The sequence below is a fragment of the Panulirus ornatus genome, chromosome 14, assembly GCF_036320965.1.
Source record: "Panulirus ornatus isolate Po-2019 chromosome 14, ASM3632096v1, whole genome shotgun sequence".
Classification (NCBI taxonomy): domain Eukaryota; kingdom Metazoa; phylum Arthropoda; class Malacostraca; order Decapoda; family Palinuridae; genus Panulirus; species Panulirus ornatus.
The window spans coordinates 57,199,526-57,224,181 of NC_092237.1; the positions used below are offsets into that span (position 1 = coordinate 57,199,526).

At 50.6% G+C, this 24,656-nt stretch overlaps 1 protein-coding gene across 4 annotated transcripts in view; it reads left to right on the top strand.

Moving 5' to 3' along the window:
- LOC139753462 (uncharacterized) overlaps nucleotides 1–24,656 on the top strand; it is an 830,062-nt gene that overhangs the window by 184,297 nt on the left and 621,109 nt on the right. For 2 of the 4 annotated variants that reach the window (XM_071670003.1, XM_071670009.1), the window contains exon 2: nucleotides 16,075–16,113. The exons of the other annotated variants lie outside the window; for them this stretch is intronic. In XM_071670003.1, coding sequence (XP_071526104.1) covers nucleotides 16,075–16,113 — 39 coding nt within the window. The remainder of the gene's footprint in view (nucleotides 1–16,074; nucleotides 16,114–24,656) is intronic. 4 annotated transcript variants of the gene reach the window in all.

A 24,656-nucleotide genomic window follows, 5' to 3' on the forward strand; every position in this document is an offset into this window, starting at 1 on the left:
GTGGCACACACACACACACACACACCACACACCACACCACACCTCCGAACCACTCAGCATACTTGGCGAATACTGAAATGTGTTTCACCAAGTAGTAGCGGTGGTAACGTGAAGTTGCCCTTCTGGAGCACGGTGCTGAGTGAAATGGTCAGTGCGGGATGATACGGGCGCACCTCTCGATCTTTCTTTTTTTTTTTTTTGAAAGAGGGACGAGCTGGGCTGGACACACGGTGTATTGCTTGCCGGATGTGTGCCTTAGGTAATTATATTCTGTGTCATGGTTTAGGACTTGTTGTTCTCCAGTTGTAGGCTCATTATACACACACACACACACACACACACACACACACACACACACACCGAAAGGGGGAATAATATCAACAAGGCTGTGTAACTAGACTCTATACTTGCTTCTAGAGAGAGAGAGAAAGAGAGAGAGAGAGAGAGAGAGAGAGAGAGAGAGAGAGAGAGAGAGAGAGAGAGAGAGAGAGAGAGAGAGTCTCGTACGCCATCCTTCCCAACGACCTTGTCAAGCGCCAAACACCACGCCTCCCCTCACTCCTCTCCCTCCCTCCTCCCTCAGACGCCTCCCTGGCTACCGCACCACGCCCCCTTTCCCCTATTCCCCCAAAGCTCCTAGGCCATGCCTCTTCCCCCATCCCCCCTTCCGCCTCTCACGCCATCTGAAGGCAACACCTGAACCCCTTTCCCCTTTTCCCACACCTTCTCATCCCTCCCACACCACTCTCATGACTACCTCACCACGCCCTATCTTTGCCCTTCCACGCCCCCTCTCCCCCCTCTCACGTCCCATGAAGCCCGCTATCACTCCCTTTTCTCCCAATCCCGGGCATCTCTCTCTCTCTCTCTCTCTCTCTCTCTCTCTCTCTCTCTCTCTCTCTCTCTCTCTCTCTCTCTCTCTCGTCCCTGGCTATTGCTTCTGGGTAGTCCGTTGGGGGCGATGGTGGCAGCTTCGGCGACGCGGCGGCTTCCTCCTCCTCCTCCTCCTCCTCCCGGCGCAGACAGAGACCACGTGTAGTCCCACACCCCCACTCCTACTACGCCGTACAGAACAGGTTGTCACCCGAGCCCTCCCAAGGGGGGGCGCCTCACTGCCTCTCTTATGCCAACGTCGTCCTGGCTGCCGGGGGAAAAAATGCCCCGAGCAGGCGCCGTCCGCCGCCCAGCCGACACACACACACACACACACACACACACACACACACACACACACACACACACACACACACCTCCCCTCCGACCGGAAAAAGAGGAAAAAAATTTAAGAGGGTGGCTGGTACGACCTTGTCCCGGTGTGAGTAAGTCTTTGAGGTCACTCCTGCCTGTTGCTGCTCGCTGTCTCTCTCTCTCTCTCTCTCTCTCTCTCTCTCTCTCTCTCTCTCTCTCTCTCTCTCTCTCTCTCTCTCTCTCTCTCTCTCTCTCTCTCTCACACACACACACACACACACAGAACATTTTTGTCCCCGACGAAGGTTGTGGGGGTCCTGTGTTTCATCATACCCAGAACCCCACCCCCTTCGTACAGGGAGGAGGGGGAGGAGAGGGGGGGAAGTGTTTAGAACGATCAAGTGTAGATGTTTGCTGTGTAACGAGGCGGTGTCACTGGGTGGCACGAGAGAGAGAGAGAGAGAGAGAGAGAGAGAGAGAGAGAGAGAGAGAGAGAGAGAGAGAGAGAGAGAGAGAGAGAGAGGACCCAGGGGCCGGTGGGGTGGTCGAAGAAGAGCGTCGAGTCTTGGAGGAGGAGGAGGAGGAGGTTCCTCCTTGTGGAGCGAGGTGCATGACCTCTGGCTGATACTTCCTATTGGCTCATTGATTAGAAAAAATGATGGCGTTCTGCCCCACCCACAGCGAGGGTTGGGTTCTTAGCGCATACCCATACACACAAGACGACCGTAGATAGGCACCGTCTGACACATTGAAATCACCGAATTGGACGACCCGTTCAGTACAAGAAACCCCCTCGGTTCGCTAGGTAGTACACCGTCAGTTGCAGGATGGGTACGTATCTCTCAGCGATGCTGTCAGGTAATTCCTCAATCAACTTCCCAGACGGACTTATTTTAGTAATGCGATGACATATTCAACAACATAAAAATCCATTGGTGAGCATTTTCTAACGATGCCATCTCGGATGAATGGAGATATCGAGAGTTCGAGAAAACGAATACATCCTTCCCTGATTCTTATAACGTTGGAAAGGCTATACAGGAAGAGGGAAGGACGGGGGGGAAGGAAGAGAACTCCACAGCCTTGCTCTACGAGGGAGGGAGGGAGGGAGGAGGTAACATGACGACCGATTCTCGTGTGGTTGGTCTCCACACAGGAAAGTGTCGGAGGGAGCAGCCGGATGCATGCCGCTTTTTGTGCTAAGTGGTTCTGGCTCCTTATCATGGACCCTCCACACGTATATCTGTAGCCATGTCTTAGCCATATGGTCGCGACTGGGTTCCCCTTATGTGTGCATACTGGAGTTACGTCGAGTGTCGTCGCTTGGAACGTATGCGATGGTTCATGCTCGCGTGAGCGTTCGGTGTCTCGAACCATTTTCATGATTATCAAATGATTTGTCCTTCCCCCATGGCTTCAAGCAGATGCAAACACTCTCTCTCTCTCTCTCTCTCTCTCTCTCTCTCTCTCTCTCTCTCTCTCTCTCTCTCTCTCTCTCTCTCTCTCTCTCTCTCATATCTAGCGTGGAAGGGATTAAACGAGGCAAGTGTTTGCTGTGAGTCACATGTAACCCGTCCATTGCAACCATTGCTGGCACGATGAGGCTCAAGTGCAAGTATTAATTCCCGCTAGTTTTACACTCCCAGATGGCGCGTTTAAATTCCCGCTAGTTTTAAACTCCCAATTGGCGTTCACTTTTTTTTTTGCTATTATTTTCATCTGAGTCATTTGAGGCAAAATGCACTCAAGCCACCTCGTGGATGGATGGACCACCAGAGCTCTGTGCGCGCACAGTCGGCTGGCCCAAGATGTCAGAAAACGGTTTACAGCTTCGAGGGAAAACGTAGACGCAGCCGTATCAAAAGTGGCGGTGGCCTACGAAGAGGAGCCAAAATGTTTCAGTTCAGGTTCGGTTAGTTATTTTTCCCTCGTTGTTACTATGTTTTCCCCCCCTCGTCGTTATCACGTTTCCCCTCGTCGTTATCGCGAGGCGTCCGGGCAGGGCCGCCCTCCGGTGGCTTAATGGTCCGCAGGACAACACACGGCGCTGAACTCCTCGATACTGTGTCGCTCTTGTTGGCCTCTTAGAGTGGCTGGTGAGTGGTCGTTGTGAACAGTGAGATCGTGAATCGATGTTGGCACTGTGGCTCGTTGTTGTCACCGCGGCTGTTGAGTCGTTGTTGCCACCGTGGCTATTGAGTCGTTGTTGTCACCGTGGCTGTTGAGTCGTTGTTGTCACCGCGGCTGTTGGGTCGTTGTTGCCACCGTGGCTATTGAGTCGTTGTTGTCACCGTGGCTGTTGAGTCGTTGTTGTCACCGTGGCTATTGAGTCGTTGTTGTCACCGTGGCTGTTGGGTCGTTGTTGTCACCGTGGCTGTTGAGTCGTTGTCGTCACCGTGGCTGTTGGGTCGTTGTTGTCACCGTGGCTGTTGAGTCGTTGTTGTCACCGTGGCTGTTGAGTCGTTGTCGTCACCGTGTGACTTGTGAACTGCTGTTGTTTCTGAGGTCACGGCACATGTCACTGGTTCCATGTTGTGATAGATTCTAACCCACTGTGCAAATCAAGAGATGAACTGGGAGGAAGGTGTAGCGTCCTGCATAGTTCACAGCTGGATTTCGGCTCTTGAATCTGGAAAAATATCTGCATATCTCCAGACGTACGTAGAGGAAGCAGATCAGTGATGGCGAGGATGAAGGGCACGTGCGCACATGGGGTGTCGGAGGAACCACTGGCTGTCAGTCCTGAAACACCTGACCTCCCCCCTTAAAGTCCTGTGTAGTGATGGTGTGAACTTGATTGCGTCACTAAGAGAGGGAGTTTGTGCTCTCACTGGGGGAGTAAGGGGTCAGGAGTAGATGGAAGAGGGTAGGTGGCCAGGAAGTCGGTGAGAGTGACGGTCAGAAGAAGGTGGAGTGAGAGTGAGAAGGAGGAGGGATAGAGGATAGGGAATGGGAGAGGGGAAAGGGCAGGTAGGCGAGGAAGGGGAGAGGGAGGAAAAGAAAAAAGAAAGACAAAAGAAAACAATGAGGAAAATCCATGGCGCCAGCCAGCCTATTTAGGGCAGGAAGTGATGAGTGCCGGACGGAGTGTGGCGGTAGTCCCTCCTGCTCACTCACGCCACACCACCACCACAACCTACACCACCACACCACCACCACCACAACCACCACCACCACCACCACAACCTACACCACCACCACCACCACCACCACAACCTACACCACCACACCACCACCACCACAACCACCACCACCACCACCACAACCTACACCACCACCACCACCACCACCACAACCTACACCACCACTCCACCACCACCACCACCACACCACCACACCACCACCACCACAACCTACACCACCACCACCACCACCTCAACCTACACCACCACCACCACAACCTACACCACCACCACCACAACCTACACCACCACCACCACAACCTACACCACCACCACCACAACCACCACCACCACAACCAACAACATCATCAACAACAATGCTCAGGATTTTGGTGCTACCGTACCACCAGATTGGGTCACGTTGCTGCCCTTTTCTTTACGTAGTGGATGACATACCCGTTTTCTTTTTCCCTTTATCGAGTGACATGCCCCATTTTCTTCATTCATTAGGGAAAACTAGATATTCTGTGATTTGTCCCACTATTTTCTGTATTTACTGGTTGACATACCCCGTTTTCTCTATAGAAATATTGGGTAATATTTCCCACTGTTTTCTTTATGTTGTAGGCAATGTGCCTCACCATTTTCTTTGCTTACCGGAAGACATGCCCCCATTTTCTTTACGTATTGGTTGACACACCTCACCCCCCTTTACACCTTGTCCGTCAGGACCTCCACACACACACACACACATAACCGGTCATTCGTCACGGACTTGTAATAATTCTCATCATCAACTTTATTTGTCTGTTTTTGAGGGGTGTGTGTGTGTGTGTGTGTGTGTGTTCAGCCATGGCATGGGGTTACAGAGGACTGTATCCCTGTGATTACATCCATTCGAGACAGCCTGAGGTGATCACTCGGTGGCTCGCGCGCCTGCGAGTACAGGCGACATACATCATGCGGTCTCAGGGTTCGATGCTATTAAGGGGTGGGGGCAGACATCAGCTTAAGGTGGAGGAGTTCCTCTCCTGCTTGGAATGCGTCTCGCTGGGGGTCAAGAGAGTGACGTGGATGAACACCCATTCAAATTGATTTGGTGCGAGGACATGGTATCATGTCTCCACGCTCTCCATGCTCTCTCTCTCTCTCTCTCTCTCTCACACACACACACATTTATTCTCATTTTTCCTCAGTGGTTTTCACGTGAAATCACATCAAAGCTCCATTATCTCAGATCTCCAACAAACCTCGTGTATCGTGCTATCACCTCTCATATAGCTACGGTAAAAGGCTAAAACCCCACACGCCTCATGCAGCAGGGTCCCTCTCACCCTTGCTTTATCGGCGCCCTTAAACCGGGCAGCAGCGCTGGAAATCAGACATGTCGTTTTATGAGCATTATACAGTACTCACAGGTTCCTGCTCTGGGGGGGAGGGGGGGCGGAGTAAGTCAGCAGGAATAGGGGTAGAAGTGGTTGCGTAAGCAGGGAGGAGGAGGAGGAGTATCTACTTAAGCAGGGAAGGGGGGATGGAGAAGCTCCATCAGTTGGAAGTGGGAGGAGAGGCAGCATCAGCTGGGAGGGGGTAGCTACGTCAAATGGGCGGAGGTGCAGAAGCTACGTCTGGTGGAAGGGAGGAAGAGTAGGTCAGCAGGGAATGGATGGTGGGGGTCAGCAGGGGGTAATTAACGTCAGCAGGAGGTTAGGTACATCAGTGAGTGATTGAGTACGTCAGAGGGGGTTGGGTACGTTAGTCCATAGGAGCTTAGATACGGTATGCCAAGAGGGCATAAGGCGTGGCATCAGTTTCAGGAGGGCGTGGGTTGTGCTTGCAGGGGACTGGATATGTCAGGAGGGCATGGGGTGTGTCAGCAGGGGACTAGATATGTGAGAAGCGTGAGCAGTGTGTCAGCAGTGGGTAGAGTGCATTGGTGGGGGCTCGGGTCTGTTAGAGTGGCGTTGGTTACGTCAACAGGGAGTGGCGTCGGTCAACAAAGTGGGCAGCTTACGTCAACAGGGGATGAGGCACGTCAACGGGGTGGAACACGTCAAGCAGAGGGGTGGAGCACGTCAACTAGAGGTGCACCAGAGGGTGGAACATGTCATTAGAGGGATATAGAGTACGTCAGCAGGGGATAGAGTACCTCATCAGAAGGGTAGAGCACGTTAGCAGAGGGATAGGGTACGTCAGCAGAGAGCTTGGGCACATCGGCAGAAAGGTAGCGCACGTCAGCAAAAGGTGCAGTGCACGTCAGCAGAAGGGGTAGGGCACGTCAGTGGAAGGGGTAGGGCACGTCAGCGGAGGGGTAAGGCACGTCAGTAACACTGGTACTTTAGCAAGATCATGTTGCCGGGTACAGCACCAGGGTACGGTAACTGAGTACATTAGCGGGGTACACCAGGGTACATCCACGGCCAGCAGCAGCAGCAGCAGCAGCAGGGGCAGCGAGAGGTGCGTCTGTGAGGTATGTTACCAGGAGGGTACGCTATGGGGCAGTGTACGTCAGCGACGGGACGTCGAAAACAAGATGCTTTCAGACGTTTTCGCTCTAGGCGGCTGAGTCCACGAGGAGGAGGAGGAGGAGGAGGAGGAGGAGGAGGAGGAGGAGAAGGAGGAGGCAGGAGGAGTTGCTGCTGCTGCTGCCAGGGCTTGTGGTGGGAATTGAAGGAAAGACTGATGAATCGCGGAACAGCGTCGTCGTGTAGCTGTTACCTAGGATGTCCCCACTCCCCCCTCACGGCAGACACGGACGAGGAAACTCTTGATTTAAATGTGTTTAGTCGAGGGAGTAAACTGATAGGGGCGCGGGACGTCACCAGCTGCTGCTGTTCCTCCTCCTCCTCCTCCTGCCGGAGAGGAGGGCCACGGACACCAAGATAGTCGAACAGTCCCTCAAGCCAAACGGGACCCCTCCCCTCCCCCCAGTGCACCAAGATATCGTGGACACACACACGCACACACACACACATGCACACACACACACACACACACACACACACACACACACACACACACACACACACACACACACGGCAATCGGCGGACAAAAGTTGCAGACGGAGAGATAGACAGACTCGTCGACATTGTGAACAAGTTGGCAAGACAAACCCGACGGAACCTTGATCACAAAGAGTATGAACCTTGAACACGACTGTATGGGCCTTGAACACGACTGCGCGGGCCTTGTGCACGGCTGTACGGGCCTTGAACACGACTATATGGGCCTTGAACACGACTATACGGGGATTGAGCACGACTATGCGGCCCTTGAACGCGATTGTATGGGCCTTGAACACGACTGTACGGGCCTTGTACATGACTGCACGGGCCTTTAACACGACTGTATGAGCCTTGAACACGCCTTACAGTCCTTGAACACGACTGTTCACGCCTTTGAGCGCTGCGGTTGGGAGCCTTGAGCACCAAGGAATATAAACCTTGAGCGCGAGGCGATATGCGACCCTTAGATGTGATGATCTGGCCTTTGACCTGGTCGTAAAACACGCTTCCGTATCTCCGTGTGCTCAAGGCTCACAGAACTGCACTCGAGCGGCACGATACTTAACATGGTGAGCGGAGCTCTTCCAATCACCTTTTTTAACACGACCTGTGTTCCTGTAAGGCAGCGTGGGGACCGTAACGTCCATACAAGGGGCTTCGGGAGCGACGTCGTATGCTGGAGGAGACGCCAGACACAAACAACAACAAAAACAACAACAACAACGAGAAAAGAGGCAGGGGGGAGAGGGGGTTTGGTAGTAGTGCCCATTGACTGTGGTCAGGAGCTACGCCACATGTTCTACCCCATGTTTACATGTGACGCTCATTTTGCCAATAGGGTCGATTGGAGTTGGGGGATCGGGGGTTGAGGGGGGTGGGGGTGGCTTGCTGGGTCGTTGTGCCTAGAGAGAGAGAGAGAGAGAGAGAGAGAGAGAGAGAGAGAGAGAGAGAGAGAGAGAGAGAGAGAGAGGGTTGGTTGCTTGGTGGGGGAGGGCCTTCGTCATCAAAATTTTGACGTCATCAGTTATCGTTCATACTAGTGTTGGTTGGGCTTGGGTAGAGGAGGAGGGGGTCGTCATCATCGTATTCCACGGGGTGTCATCGGACGCCGACGGCGTCAATTATCGTACTTCTGGTAGTTGGGTCATCGCGCTTACGACGCCAAGTCGCCAGAATCGTTGCGGTTCAGTTGCCGTACCCAAGGTGGCCTGGGTTATCGTACCGAAGAATTCGGTGTTATCGTACGCAGGGCGTTAAGCCGTCGTACGTGACGAATGAAATGATCGTAATGATGGGAGGCAGATCATCTTGTGCCAAGTGAGGCCTTGCGATTCGGTGGCCGATCCATCTTGAGTCAAGGGGGTGGTAGCCGTCGGGTACTCATGGGGTTAACTCATCGTAACCCGAGGGAAAAAGATTAAGAAAAAGAGAAAAAGAGAAGACAGACGAGGTCTTCGCACTAAAAGGGTTCATCTGCCTTACAGAGAGTCGGTCATAACTGCTTGCCTTCCGACCTTGGGACAATAATGGCATACAGTCAACATGACTGTATTAACAGTTACGTAAAAGCGCTTACGTAAAGCCTTACGTAAATAGCATCAAGCACTCGCACGTAATGACCGCAGGGCAGGAGGAGGAGGAGGAGGAGGAGGAGGTGGTGATGGCGGCGGCGGCGGCGGCGGCGGCCATGGTGGTGTTGGTGGCTGGTGTTGGTGTGGCTGGTGTTGGTGTTGGTGATTGTGCAGGAGGAAGTAAAAGTGAAGACGGCACGATAAGAGATAACGTTAGGTAAGGCAGAAAGCAAGGGCGGATGAATGGGAAGACAACCTACAAGGCTTTGGTAAAGAGTCTTTAAGGCCAGGACTTATCCTAGGCGCCACCTTGAGTGCCCGTCATAACTTGTGATATGACTCAATCATCTGAGGCCCAGTAACCAGCGCTCGGGACGTCTTGGTGGCCTATCCTCCGTATGTGTCTCTCTCTCGCGGGGCCGCCCACGGGATGGGCAGGAGTCCGTCCACACTCAACCTCGTCGCTCTTGTAGCGAAACGTCAATCAGTCACTGAGTCTCCCTTACCCTTAGACACTCTGGGGCAGACTGATCCCCCTCCCCCTCAACACCTCCCTGCCTACAACATCCGACCTGGTCAAAGCCAACGTCGGCCAGCGTTATACCTGCTTTTGTCGGCTTATCTTCCACCTGTCTGCTGATGCTCGCTCGCCCGGCCTGCCATCAACGGGAACACCCCGCCATGTGCATAGAGCCGTTGTATAGGATCTCCCTCAGCGTATCTAGAATGACCAGAGCGGCGCCCCAGAAGGATGAGTGGGTGGAGCAAGAGGATGAGGAGGAGGAGGAGGAGGAGGCTACGGCAGAGTGCATGCGGCTGGTCCGGGGCTGGTGGGCCGAGGTTACAAAGACACTTGGGGCCACTTGAAACGCGAGAAAAATTCCAACCCTGAGGGAAGTTTTGATAAGGTTATCAGATTGGTTATCTCTGGTCCCGGGATGGTAACACCAAGCTGTCTGGCTGCCTGTCTCACACGGTGTCTGCCCACGTCTGCATGTTTGGTCCCTCTGGCCCTAAGGAGCTCGCCTCTCCCCCCAGTGTCCTCTGACTCCTTGCCTACTGACTTTACCTGACTTTGTGGGTGTATGTGCGCGTGTGCGGCACATTGTGTGGTTGTATGTGTGTCTGCGTGATATTGTGGCTGTATAATCAGAGTGAGTGACTGTGTGTGTGTGTTGTCTGGTTGTGTAGGGGTGTACGATCGTTTGGCTGTGTTGATGCATGTTTGCTACTCCCTGAAGCACCGTGTTGCTTTAGGTCTCTGTCTGTCTAATGCTGCCGTGTGTCTGCGTGGCGTTGGCCTCCGAGATATGTGTCTGTGTGTCCCGTCTGTGGGTGTGTCAGTCTGTCTTTGCTTCCCTGGCTTCGTTTCACCCTCTTATGTGTCTTTCTGTCTGTTTGTTTGCCGGCTTGTGGCTTTCTCCCTTGTGAACTTCTTTTCCTGTTCCTGTCTGATCTGTCTGTCAGCATGTCCGTCTGTCTGTCTGTCATGTGAATGTAGATGTTGGATGTTGCAACACCAGCGGAACGCGCGCGGATGACGGTAGCCTGCACTTGTCCTCGTGTGCCGATGGTTTCGGCTCTCTCTCTCTCTCTCTCTCTCTCTCTCTCTCTCTCTCTCTCTCTCTCTCTCTCTCTCTCTCTCTCTCTCTCTCTCTCTCTCTCTCTCTCTCTCTCTCTCTCTCTCTCAGTCCCTCCATCAGTCTGTATATCTCAGCTCCCGTGGAACAGAGTACATGTATACGAGAACCTAAGATGAGAGAGAGAGAGAGAGAGAGAGAGAGAGAGAGAGAGAGAGAGAGAGAGAGAGAGAGAGAGAGAGAGAGAGAGATGAATGGAATAACCTTAGTCATGAGATAGTGAATGAGTGGACGGCATGAAGGAACTGAAAAGAGTCATGTGATAGAGCATGATTTGGTAATCACAAATAGGTACTTACAAATGCGTAGCCACACACCTTATGTTCGTATGCTTAGTGAGAGAGAAGTAAGTGTGCCATACTGTTTGTTGTCGCAGCTGTCCGTCTGTGGTACGTCGCACGACTTGGCTAGTCATATATACGCTCAGCAGGAAGCCGTCTAGTTCCTCTCTGATCAAAATACGGAGGGCGGGTCTTCCCTCGGCCTCTGTCAACAGTCGGTTGAACGGACGCGGGTTCCCTGACATTTAAGCTGTTTCACCGAATGTTTCCAACAGAATTTTTAATCTTCTGTGGTTTTACTATGCATATTTCACTGAGCTTGTCATCCCGGCGAGGTATTATCTCCGGTTGCAGGTCAAGGACTGGGGAAACTCTTCACCGGTTTCCCTCTGACCACTTCATATGCCTTGGTTCAGCCCGACTGACAGCACGTCGCTCCCCGTATACCACGTCGTACCAATTCAATGTCTTACACGTGTATTTCATGTCATTCTCGTGTACGTCCTGATAGGTACCGTCTCAGAACTTTTCGCTCATCCAGCTTGCCAGAAATTTTGTCGAGTAAAGACGAAAAAGGAGAAAAAAAAAGTCTGCGGACAGTTACCGACTCAGCAGTTCCTCCGGCCATGCGATGCCCCACGATGAGGATAGCACACACAACACCGCTCCAGTCCAAGATGGATGAATCACACGGAAAGTGACGTTATGGCTTTCACACCACTCGTTCTGAGAGATCTCAGTACCCGGCCTATCACCGCCTTCAATGATCGTTCGATGTATTTGCGCGACGCTCACCAAAGCTGAGGTCATCCTTGAGCATCACATCTCAGTACTGTGGCGCATCCTCCTGGTCTGCCTGGCGTCCGACCAGCACTCGGTCAGTGGCCTTACGCTCCCACCGTGATAGGAGGTGGTCAGGAGGTGGACGAAGGGTTTCAGGAGCAGTCGAAGAATAATTCGTACACTTGAAACTCCCCGAAGAGATGTCCCCCTCAGGGATACTTCTGTCTGTTGCTCAGTGGAAATATTCTTTGCATATTCCATATTAAAAGATACTTAATCTTCATTTCATCCTGAATGTCTTGGCGAATGTACGTAAATGGATTTATTGATAACTGATAAATGACGAGGTTGACCTCAGACGTCTTGGTTTATTATATTTTTTTTCATCTTGAGGTTAACGAAAGTTTATGATAAGAATGAAGACGTTGACGAGAAAATAAATTCCTGTTTCGGTGTGTTCCAGTCGCCGACTCACCAACAGGTGTCCGCTTGGCCGTCCTTGCCGCCTCAGGAGCAGGTGTGTGCAGGTGCCTCCGCTGGACGCGCCAGGTGACTCATCGCGCCGTCACCAGGTGTGCCAGACACGGCAGGCGTGACTGTGGCCGACCCCCCACCTCCGCCTCCCCTCCGCCGCTCACGGCACGGCCTCGTGCGGTCGGTAACAGACGACTTTTGGGAGGTCGTGTTCCTGCCTGGCTCTCCCTGGTCGTCTCTGCCCAACTCGTCCTGTCGTTAAGAGCGGCGCAGCAGACGACCTCGCCGCTGGCTGGGTCTTCCTACCGTTAACAGCAGTACGTGGAGAAGACCTCCCTCAGCTGGATGGACTTACCAGTTAACAGCAGTACAGCAGACGACCCCCTGGCTCTCTCGTCCTATTAATACAGCAAAGGATACAAGCAGCAGACGACCCCCTTGTCATTAGACCACGATTTTCCCTACGGATTCTTAATACTGCATTTTAATCATCGTCCCTCCACCATTAACTGGTATTAAACGGGTTAGTATCTATATGTTTATCGACAAGCAATCCAATGTCACCCCCTTCCCCTACCCCTCAAACCCAGTGACCTTGAAATGGTCGACTTGGTGAAGTGTTTCTCGTGGCAGCGTTGCTTATCCAACCCCTCCCCCACTCTCTCTCTCTCTCTCTCTTCTTTACCCTATCCCTCCCTCCTATCCCGCACGCGTGTGCCTGACTGAGTACCTTGAGTGCTGTCTTCAGCTGCACGCGCGTGCTATCTCCATAGTTACTTCTAGGGACTTTGTCAGCATGAAGAGGGGAGCATACAAACAGGTGGCTTCACCCACCCACCCACCCACACACCACACACACACACACACACACACACACACACACGGGAAGTGAAGGTAATGAAGCCAGATAATTCCCAGCTGTACGTAACGCCCGTCTGGACATGACAGCCTGGTGCAGTAAGAGAGATAGATAGATAGATAGATGGAGAGAGAGAGAGAGAGAGAGAGAGAGAGAGAGAGAGAGAGAGAGAGAGAGAGAGAGAGAGAGAGAGAGAGAGAGATTTTGTTTAACTAATTGTTTCGAGAACAGACTAGCAGAATATTCTCTCTCTCTCTCTCTCTCTCTCTCTCTCTCTCTCTCTCTCTCTCTCTCTCTCTCTCTCTCTCTCTCTCTCTCTCTCCATTTCCCGACATCCCACCGCAGGCACTTCCTTCAAAATCCACGTAACGGATAAGCGAGAAATGTCGAATTTCCATTTTATGGATGAAATTCTTCAGTTCTTTCTTTCTTTTTTTAGGAACGCGTCCAGGTGAAGTAGTATGGGATGGGAGGGGGATGATGGGAGGGGAGGATGATTGATAGAGGATTATGGGAGGGCAGTGGGGATGATGGAAGGTGGGATGATGGGAGGTGGGATGATGGAAGGGGAGGATGATGTGAGAGGAGTACCTGGATGATCTCACATTGCCGGGGAGGGTCTCAGGTCAAGACCTTGAGGCACTTGCCTGGTATAGATGTTGCCGTTGCTGATCCTGCTGGTGTGAGGCAGGCCTGGTCGAGCGTGTGAGGCGCGCTCCGACGTGATGACTGTGTGGTGGGTGGCAGGGTGTCGTGGTGGTGGTGGTGGTGGTGGTGTGGTGACGACTGACCAACTACTGGTGGCGACAGCAGTCTTTTGCTGTCATGCATATGCGCCGAAACCACAGCTCCCTATCCACATCCAGGCCCCCGGACGTTTCACATGCCCCGGTTCAGTCCATGGACAGCACGTCGACCCCGGGTATACCATTTCGTTCTAGTTCGCTCTGTTCCATGCATGACTTTCACCCTCTTGTCAAGAGATGAAGTTGAATCATCTCGATGTACTGCTGGAGAGTATGAGTCCTTCTGTGGATGGAGATGTTGCGTGACTGATGTGGTGTGATGTGGTGACGTTGGTATTGTGGCGCTGTGGTAGGTGTATGGTTGTGGCATGATGTGGCAGGTGTACGGTCGTTGTGTTGTGTGGATGCGCTTCTGTTCCACAGATGTTTTGAGGTTTGGGTTGTGGCTGTGGTGGTGGTAGTCGGGGGCCAGGAGACAACAGGTGTGTCCGTGCATCTGGTGGGGTGAAACACGTGTCTGGCTGGACCAGCGCTCGCCAACGCTACATGGAGGGTAGCTGTGGTGGTCCTGGTGTTACGTCAGCAGGGACTAGTAGGGTAGATGTGTGACCCACACACACACACACACACACACACACACACACACACACATACACACACACACACACACTCACACACACACACACACATACACACACACACACACCTGGCTCCCTCAGAGAAACAAGTGAAGTGTCTCGCTTATTATTATAAATATAACTGCGGGTGACCTAGTGGGTGAGGTGGGAGGGGGATGGCTCACCTGTGTCTGGCTGTTCCTCACGCCGGCGGCAGCAGCAGCACCTGTCTGGCTTCCTCTCTCTCTCTCTCTCTCTCTCTCTCTCTCTCTCTCTCTCTCTCTCTCTCTCTCTCTCTCTCTCTCTCTCTCTCTCTCTCTCTCTCTCTCTCTCTCTCCCAAACTCTCAGCTCCGTTCCTGCTTCTGTCTGTTGGCATAGCTCTCTGTATGCACACACACACATACACACACACACACACACACACACACACACACACACATACACACACACACACACACACACACACACACAGATATATATATATATATATATATATATATATATATATATATATATATATATATATATATATATATATATATATATATATATATATTACATACATGTATCCAATCTCTTTCTGTGTGTCTGTCTCTTTCTCTGTCTCCGTCCAACTCCTTCCTGTGTCTGTTGGCATTTCTTTCTCCATATATGTGGCTGTCTGTCAGTCTTGTGTATGTCTGTCCGCGTACCTTGCTCGTCTTCCTGGGTCTGTCTGTATGAGCGGTTCCCTTCCTCTCCCTTTGTTGGTCTGTCTACTTGTCTGTTTCTTGTCACAGCTCCCCTATCCTGCCCCGCTTCAGTATCCTTTGACTGTGTCTGTGTCCTGCCATACGTCTGTGTCCCTCAGTGTCTCCTCATCTTTCAGTTTGTAGCTCTCAGTCTTTTTTTTTAGTTTGCCACTTGTCTTTCTCTTTAGTCAATTCTCGGTTGGTTCTCGTTGTTCGTAATTACCTATTTCTGATCACCTATTTTCACTGTTCAGGGAAGGGGGTTTTACACTCGTGGGGCCCCCAATCTCTTGTATATTCTCTTTACTGTCATATACCGTCTTCACTTTATGTATGTATTCTGTGTGTGTGTGTGTGTGTGTGTGTGTGTGTGTGTGCGCGCGCACAGGTATGCTGACTGTGCTGCGAGGAGGGGAGTTTTGTGACGAATGACTATACAGAAACTTGAGTAGTTTGGAGAAGCAGAGGCGGTGAAGCAGGAGTAGCGAGATGGGTGTCGTGAGGCAGGTGTAGTAAGATGGGGTTGTCGTGAGGCGGGTGCAGTGAAATGGAGACGTGACACCGTGCAGCGAAGCACGTGTGATGACGCGGTGGTGAGTGTGTGCGTTTGTGTGTGGGTGGGGACGCAGCTGTGGGAGGGACGCAGCTGTGGGAGGGAGGCATATGTGTCGGCATCAGATGGACCTCCCACGCCGGGGTGCGACACCTGAACACTCCTCTCTAGGGTCGTGATCAAACATACCATCACCATATCCCCCCGTCAGCCAATAAGCAGTTGCCCAGAATACATCAGTTGTATCACCCATGACCGCCCTACGGTGTGTATTTCACTAAATTCATGCCATTTTTCACCTCCTACTTCGAGGTAGGGTAAGGTAAGCTTGCTCGACTGGACGGAAAGGGAAAAGGCGGTTTAGATTTCCTGTGTAGAGTGTCCTGAAGTGGGTTCAGTAGGGAGGCAAGGGGCGTCTGTACATGTGGGTGTGTGATCGTGCTAGCCTCCTGGTAGGGGGCACTGTACTATATCATAATTTATTTTTGTCTCTCTTTTTTCACAGGTAGTGGAGAGTGCACAGGTGCAGCCGGCTCTTGCTCAGGTAAAGAGAATGACCTTGTACGGTACTCATATATATATATATATATATATATATATATATATATATATATATATATATATATATATATATATATATATATATATATATATATATATATATATATTCATTTATTTATTCGTAAGACTTAAGATAAGTCAAAGACACTATCTTTTAACTTTCATGATTCGTTTTGATTAGGATTGCAAGGATCGATAACTGATGTTGTGAGCGTTTAGCTGCATACATTAGTAGCTGTATTCTGTGCGGTAGCTTCCTATAGCTTATCAGAGAATTATTATTGTTATTATAAGTAGTAGTAGTAGTAGTAGTAGTAGTAGTAGTAGTAACAGTAGCAGTAGTAACAGTAGTAGTAATAGTAATAGTATCAGGAAGAAGTAGTAGTAGCAGTAGTAGTAATAACAACAGCAAGTAGTAGTAGTAGTTAGTAGTAGTAGTAGTAGTAGTAGTAGTAAGTGGTAAGTAGCAGTAGTTGAAGTAGTAGTAGTAGTAATAGTAGCAGCAGAAGCAGCAGCAGTTGGAGTGGTGTTGATAGTATTGGTCATGTTAGCTTTAGCAGTACTACAGCTGCAGCTTATGTAGGTGTCGCACCACCGGTGACGTAGCCTACAACAGCGGCAGCTGCAGCAGAACCGCTGGTCCTCGTCCTCGACAGCTGTCTATTTTTTTCCCCCTAGTGTCTGCTGGCCCTGGACCCACGGTCATCACGGAGATAAAAAGCAGTGATTGTGTTATCTACCTTAGGTAAACAGAGAGACTTTAGCTCTGGTGATGATGACAGATAACATGACTGTGAAGGGAGTGACGCGGCTGGAGATGTTGTGACGTGGCTGCCAATGTGGTGACGTGGCTGTGGCTCTAGCTTGGGGGTGGCTGTCGATGCAGTGACGTGGCCACGAATGCAGAGTGTGGTGGTTGTAGATGCAGTGAGTGGCTGTGAGTGCCGTGACGTAACTGTCGTGGCTGGAGATGCAGTGGGGTGGCCGTGGAACGCTGTGACGTGGCGCTGAATGCAGTGACGTGTTCGGGATCCTGATATCGCGAGATTACAGGGGTTATTTCTGTGATCACACGGGCTACTATGATTTATATAACTGTTGTGATATCGCATATTATAGCAATGCTGGTACAGTGGCCAAGCCAAAGGCATATTACAGGAGTTCACTCTGAGTTGTTATGGATAGATACGGTGTAGCTTCATTGTAAAGCGGCTAAGGTGACCATAGATCGTGGAAGTGTCTTCACAGGTGATGCTCTGTAACTGGTCTGTGTTAGTGTTGTCATAGTACTCTGTCTGAACGCAGGGTTCGAGTTAGCCTGTGATAGCAACACTGTCACGTCGACGTGCGGGACAAGACTGAATACACATAACGTGCAGTCTGGTCCCTGTACCTGTCAACTGCAGGAAAGTACAGTATGATGTAGGCTAGATTGCGTCTGGTGGACGGAGCTCCTTCCAAGGTCACGCCGTCGTGCTCAAGCGTCACACCGTCGTGCTCAAGGGTCACGCCGTCGTGCTCAAGGGTCACGCCGTTGTGCCCTAGGGTCACGCCGTCGTGCTCAAGAGTCATACCGTCCTACTCAAGGGTCTCACCGTTGTGCTTCGAGGGCAGTCGCAATCCTGCTCAAGGGGTCTGGAGATGATAGCAGTTATCGCGTCTCCCCGACACAGGATGTCTAATAATGTCAAAAAATGAGATAGACAGAAATAGAACCCGTCTCGGACCTGGACAGGAAGCCGTGCCGCCATGGCACACCAGCATCACCAAGCCATATCCTCGCCACGTAACCCACAGATCCTGTGTGGCTCGCGTCTCCTCAGCATCCGTCTGGCGGCGCAGCTCTGGTCGCTGAAGGTACTTGGTGGTGTCGTGGGACTCAGGATCACACGCGACCGAGTTGCCGACGTCCTGTGGGAGTGAAGGGAAACATCTGACCCGTAGGAGGTACAGTGAGGGGTACGGTGATGGGGGTACATGACCGCCCTTGGGGTAGGTACTGCCGTCAGGGGGTAAGGAGGAGCTCCGTGTCAAAGAAGGAACTGGAGACGACTATTGAGGGCTTGGTCTTAGAGGCCTAATTTACTGATGTCGTCTCGGGGTGCAGTATGGAGGTGGAGGCCCCGCGTCCAGGTTGTCTCTCTCTCTCTCTCTCTCTCTCTCTCTCTCTCTCTCTCTCTCTCTCTCTCTCTCTCTCTCTCTCCTCAGGGCCTGCACCCCACACAACCGTCCACGCGTAGCATCACCAGCTTGAGTGCCCTCGCGTAGTCTCTCCCCAGCGTACGTGTCCACGCATAGCCTTCTCCTCACCCCTCCCCAGCAAACCCACCCCTTCCTGCGAAGCTTGTATGGGCACTGCACGTCGCTAAAAATCCAATTTACAGAAATAAATGATATCCAGTTATTCCGTCAAACTAGATAGTATAATGTAAGGAAAGAAATAGAATAGTCTTCCTATTTACTTGCATATGGGACCATCGAACCATGGTTCCCGGGATACTCATGACGATTTCGAAGTTCCTCAAAGCCACAACGCCACCGATCTTTTCCCAGACGATCAGTGGTGTTCCTCCGGGCGCTTCGTGTAGGTTCTGTACGTACCTCCCATTTTCCTTTTTTTTGTTTCGAGTAAAGCAAACTGATTAGTTAGTGTATATTAACGTATTCATGGTCACTGACAATCAAGATGCGTGGCAGCGGTGAAATCTAGTGATGTTGTCCAGGGTGTAGCTGTGGGATGCACTGAAGCAAAGCTTGTGTGCGTGTGTGTGTGTGTGTGTGTGTGTGTGAGAGAGAGAGAGAGAGAGAGAGAGAGAGAGAGAGAGAGAGAGAGAGAGAGAGAGAGAGAGAGAGAGAGAGAGAGAGAGTCAGTCTTCCGTCCTGGAGACGTGTGCACGCGAATGATCCCCTCACTCAGCCTTCTATCACTGCCGCACGTGGCAAGAAAAACCTACATATGTATTGAAATGTTCAGTTTTCCCCTCCCCCTCCTCCTCCTCCTCCTCCTCCTCCTCCTCCCTTCCCTCCGGTGCAAGAACCGTGCAGTTGCCTGCATCATGCTACAGGTGTTGTGTAATTTAATCTGGTAAATTACACGTTTTTCGTTTTCTTTTTTTTTTCCTATTCATATTCTTGTGGTCGTTAGTTGTCTAATTGGACGACTTGATTACGTGAGTGTGATGAATTAGATCCTTTGAGAGCAGTGATTTAACCCTCCCTCCCTCCCTGCCTCTTCCTTCTCCGTAGGGACGATGACTTCATCACTCGGGCGCTGTGGGTTCGTCCTCACAGTACAATTGTACTGCGTGAGCAGAACCCTGGTGTTGCCGAGTGCGGTGAGTCTATCCTCTGAAGTGCCATTGATCTCTCGCCTCGTGAGTGCGATTACTCATCGCGTGGGCACGGCGGATGAGGTCGTGAGTAACACGGCCACCACAAATACCTTTCATTCATACATACGCTCGTATTTTCTTTTGAGGGTTATCCCATTATAGAATTTCTAGACTTAAAACCCCTTGAGGATAGGGATGATGTCATTTGAATTTTAATCTCCAATGCCAGACTTTTATGTCCATGCCAATGTCCCGGGCGAAATGCCTCGTCTCTTCCCTTTTTGGTGGGGAGAGGTTTAAAAGACTTTGCTCCGAACACAATTTTCCTTTTTTTTCATTCATACCTGTAGGGATGCACTTGGCTCACCTTGTTAATCCTGAGACTTACATTAACCATAGTCTACGTGATGTGCTAGGGCGTGGTTCTTAATTGGTGGAAGTCACGCCGAGGTTAGGTTAGGGTTGGGTTCATGCTAGGGGTGGGTTAGGTTGGGTTAATGCTAGGGTTGGGTTAGGTTAGGTTAGGTTAGGGTTGGGTTAGGTTAGGGTTAGGTTAGGTTAGGTTAGGTTAGGGTTGGGTTAGGTTAGGGTTGGGTTAATGCTAGGGGTGGGTTAGGTTAGGTTAGGGTTGGGTTAATGCTAGGGATGGGTTAGGTTCACAGGGGCGTCTGTCATTTGTCTCATGTTGTTCGCAGACTGTCCACAGTGAAAGGTGCCCGAGTGGGACCAGACACGTCACTGATACAACGAAGCTCAGATTCTAATCTCCTGTAACAACCATCCTCCCTAACAAGCTATTAACCGAGTCAGACCACTTGGTGAAGCCTAACCTATCCTTCCCGACGTAGCCTAACTAGCAGACATGACTATCAACCCCTGCCCTAACCCATCAGCTGTGACTGTGTATAACTAGACTAGCACTAACTCCCACACATACTCCTGTAAACTTCCCGAGGAGAACCCCCTTCAGCCGAAAAGAAAAGAAATACTTTTACTCTCTCTTTCTTTCATCCTAGAATTTACCGAATAGCTTTCCAAGGACGTTGTAAATCACATTTTCATGAAGGAGAATGGCTTTTATGGGCAGCTTAATACACGTGACGCGAGTGGCCAAGGCCCCGCGGGGGGATGGAAATCGCGCCGGGGTTGCGACACGACGTATTTCATCATCTACAACATTTTACGTTACTTGAAGGTGTGTTGTTACGTTCTGGGTGGCCTCTTAATGTTCGTGTATATATATATATTTTCTTCTTCCTTTTGATGAAACAAACGCCAGTTTGATGTGTTTCGTTTGCTACACCGTAGCGTAAGGCAACCATACCACCGTAAGGTGACTGATTGTGAGGTAATTCACGTCTCAGTATACACAGAACAATCGTGTCATAGAGGTCAGTAAGGGTGAGTGTCTAGCTAATGTTTGGTTCACGTACTTACTGTAAGGCACAACAGGTTGACGGACGAGTTGTATAGACTTCCTCGACAGTGTTTTGACTAGGCCTTAAGTTCACAGACAGAGGTAAGGTAAGGCCTTTTGAACGCTGGGGTATGACCTTCGTTTATAAACACGACGGTTCATTCCCTTTTTTTTTAATGATGGTCTGACCTTTGACCCGGCTCTTAAAGGTCAGGCGAAAGGTCAGGTAATCATACCCAAGGGTCGTACCTTCGTGCTTTAGGGTAGTACCATCTTGATCAGGAGGTTAAGAATAATGATTTACACTCCAGACAACAGGCAAGCATGAACACTGCATATGGCCCTGTTTAGCCCAGAAGTCTAGTATGTTGCCGTAAGGGTGGGATTCCCATGGTGAGGTTGAGGATTGCTATCTTGCGGTGATTTCTCGGGAATGTTTAGTCTTATATGTTACGGTTGTTGACAATACTTTTGCCTCACGCTTCTCTCTTGCTAAATCACTTTCGTCAAGTCATCCTACCCACTATCACTGAAATACACTTTGTCTATTTATATATATCTAGACAATAGACCTCATAAAACTAAACCCACTCCACGAGGGTATTGTATGAGGCGTCATTCGAAGCCGATTTAGAAATTCTATTTAAGAAAAAGAATACAGAAGCGACGTGTAGTTTTCCCAGTCCTACTGTATTTCTCGATCAGTAAGACTGTTGTAAGACTGTTGCTCGGGAGCCTTGTTTGCCGTCTTGAAGACTTTACCGATCAAAGAGCCACTGAAGAGAAAGTCTTGGTTTGCCTTGCAAGTAAACCATCCCGTCGTCAGATTTTCGAATACAGAAGCCACGCCGACGGAGTGAAAGATCTCAGTTGAACCTTCCCCGAGTTCGACAGGTTCGCCACCTCTCCTCCTCCCCTGGCTGGGTTACAGGCATCAGCATTTCGTAGCTTGGCTGATTCCCTCCCTTATAAATCCACCGTAGTTTAAATCTCTTAGTTCTGAACGACTTAAATCGTCCTAGATACACAACGGACAGAGCGTTTCAGTGACGGCATGGGTGACGGGGTACACGCGTAAGGGTAGATGGAGGCGAGTATGAGTCTGTGCTGTGGGTGGGTATACAATACGTCGACATGGGAGTGGTGTCCATCCTTCATGGCTCTCCTGCGGCACACATAGATTCCCGACAGTTTTTACCCGAGGGTCAGCAGCCGTCAGGGGCTTTGTGTGGGGACACAGCACCCCAGGGGTGACATCAGCTCCCGTAAGTCGCCGTTGGAGATGCCACCCAGCAGCCTGCCCCTTGTGTGTCGCTTGGTGGTGATGCCGCCCAGCTGGGCGGCCAGAATGGGCGGCAGGCGCAGGGGCCTTGTGCCATTGGTGGGGATGTCGTGACCTACAAAGTAGGGGCGACGGCCGCCGCTGATTTATACCAGGGGCTTAGAAAAGGGGCTCATTTGGGTGATTTATTACGACGGTGCGAGAGAGGGACCGGCTGCTCCGTCTGTGTGCGGCCTATGGTGCCCGGTACTTGTGGGTAGGGGGTAATTTCTGGGAGGAGGTATCTCTGGCTAGTGGTGCCTCTGGGAAGGGAGTATCTCTAGGTGGTTCTTCTTAGGGATGGTACCTCTGGTAGAAGGTATATTTGAGTAAGGGGAAGTCTTTGATGAGGGGGGTACCTCTGGATGGGTCTACCTTTTGCATAGGGTTCGTGTGAGAGCGGGGTATCCTTGCATGAGGGAGTCTCCGGCATGGGTCACCTTTGAGACTGGCGGGGGAGGAGGTCCCTCGAAGGGGGTGTACCTCTGGAAGGAGGTATCTTCAGGAGGGGGGGTAACTCACAGGATACACCTCCGACCCAGGGTGTGTAGCAAGCACCAGGCTCAGGTAAGAGAGTGTGGGTTCTCCTCCTCACCCGTTCTCAGGCATAGACACACACGTACACATACACACACACACACACACACACACACACACACACACACACACACACACACACACCACTCGTGCCCCACCCGCCACCTACCCTTCACCCAGGCTATCACTTGAGATGCTCTGTGTACAAATATTTAGACGAATAAAGATTTCAAGATTCTTAAAACTGACGCACACCAGCCAGCCACCTGCAGAATATCGGAAAAGTCACCGCACTATTACCTCTCGTTAACCAAAAAAAAAAGAAAGTAACTTAGTAGATACATCTATCGAATTGAATGAGGTGATAGATGTCTTATTTTCTTTGTTATTCTGATGTGACTCTTTTTCTTCCTTTTATCTTTTTTTCTTTATCTTGCCCGTCAGTTGGTGGCCATTCCACTGATTTAAAAGACAGGAATTACCTTTAATATTCCAGGCGTCTGTAATAGTAATATCTTTTCAACTGCAATATACCTGGAAGCCTCCGAGGAATGTGTCGTCATTACGTAGTGAAACCGAGCTGAAAGTGCTGGGGTGGAGCAGGAAGTGCTAGAGTGAAGCAGGAAGTGCTGGAGTGAAGCAGGAAGTGCGAGAGTGAAGCAGGAAGTGCGAGTGTTAAGCAGGAAGTGCTAGAGTGGATCAATAAGCGCTAGAGTGGAACAGGAAGTGCTAGAGTGAAGCAGGAAGTGCTGGAGTGGAAGGGCTAGAGTGGAGCGGTAAGTGATAGAGTGAAGCAGAAAGTGCTAGAGTGAAGCAATAAGCGCTAGAGTGGAACAAGAAGTGCTAGAGTGAAGCAGAAAGTGCTAGAGTGGAGCAGGAAGGGCTAGAGTGGAACAGGAAGTGCTAGAGTGGAGCAGGAAGTGCTAGAGTGAAGCAGGAGACGCTAGCTAAAGTGCTACAAGTTAGTATATATTTCATTCTTCTCAAGGACAGTTCACACTATAACCTCAGTCGTGTGGTGACGCCTACCACTTGTCATCTCAATGACTCAAAACCTTAGAGGAGCACGATGACCTGACACGCCCTTTAGCACGACGACCCGACGCCCTGAGCATGATGACCACCCTCAGGAGCAGGGTGACGTGACACCTTGAATGCGATGCTTTACGCCTTGAACGCAATGACTAAGACACCCTGCACGTACGCAGAAAGGTTCGTCCGTAACGCCGTGTGAGGAGGGCGAACTCACGACGCCCGTGCATACCTACCTACGCATGAGTGCTTACGACGTGGTTTGTCGAGAGAGAGAGAGAGAGAGAGAGAGAGAGAGAGAGAGAGAGAGAGAGAGAGAGAGAGAGAGAGAGAGAGAGAGAGAGAGAGAGAGAGAGAGAGAGAGAGAGAGAGAGAGAGAGAGAGAGATGAGTTAACAAGATAGGGTGAGCGAGAAAATATGCAGATATAAAGATGTTTTGTTTTAGGGAGATTTTTTCTTTTTTTGCTTCGTTTATATATATATCCCTAGGTGAAAAGCGTAAATGGGATAAAGTGGTTTGGAACAGTGTGGCATACAGGGGTCGACGTGCTGTCAGTGGACTGATCTAGGGAATGTGAAGCGGCCGAGGGAAACCATGGGAAGGTCTGTATGGCCTGTCTGTGGATAGGGAGCTGTGATTCCGGCGCATTACACATGACGGATAGGGAATGAATGTGAGCGAATGTGGACGTTTCTTCGTCTTTTCCTGACGCTACCTCGCTAACGTGGGTATAAAGTGTAATACGAATATATATATATATATATGTATATATATATATATATATATATATATATATATATATATATATATATATATATATATATATATATATATATATATATATATATCATGCAAACCTCCAACAGCCAGGATCGAACCCGGGAC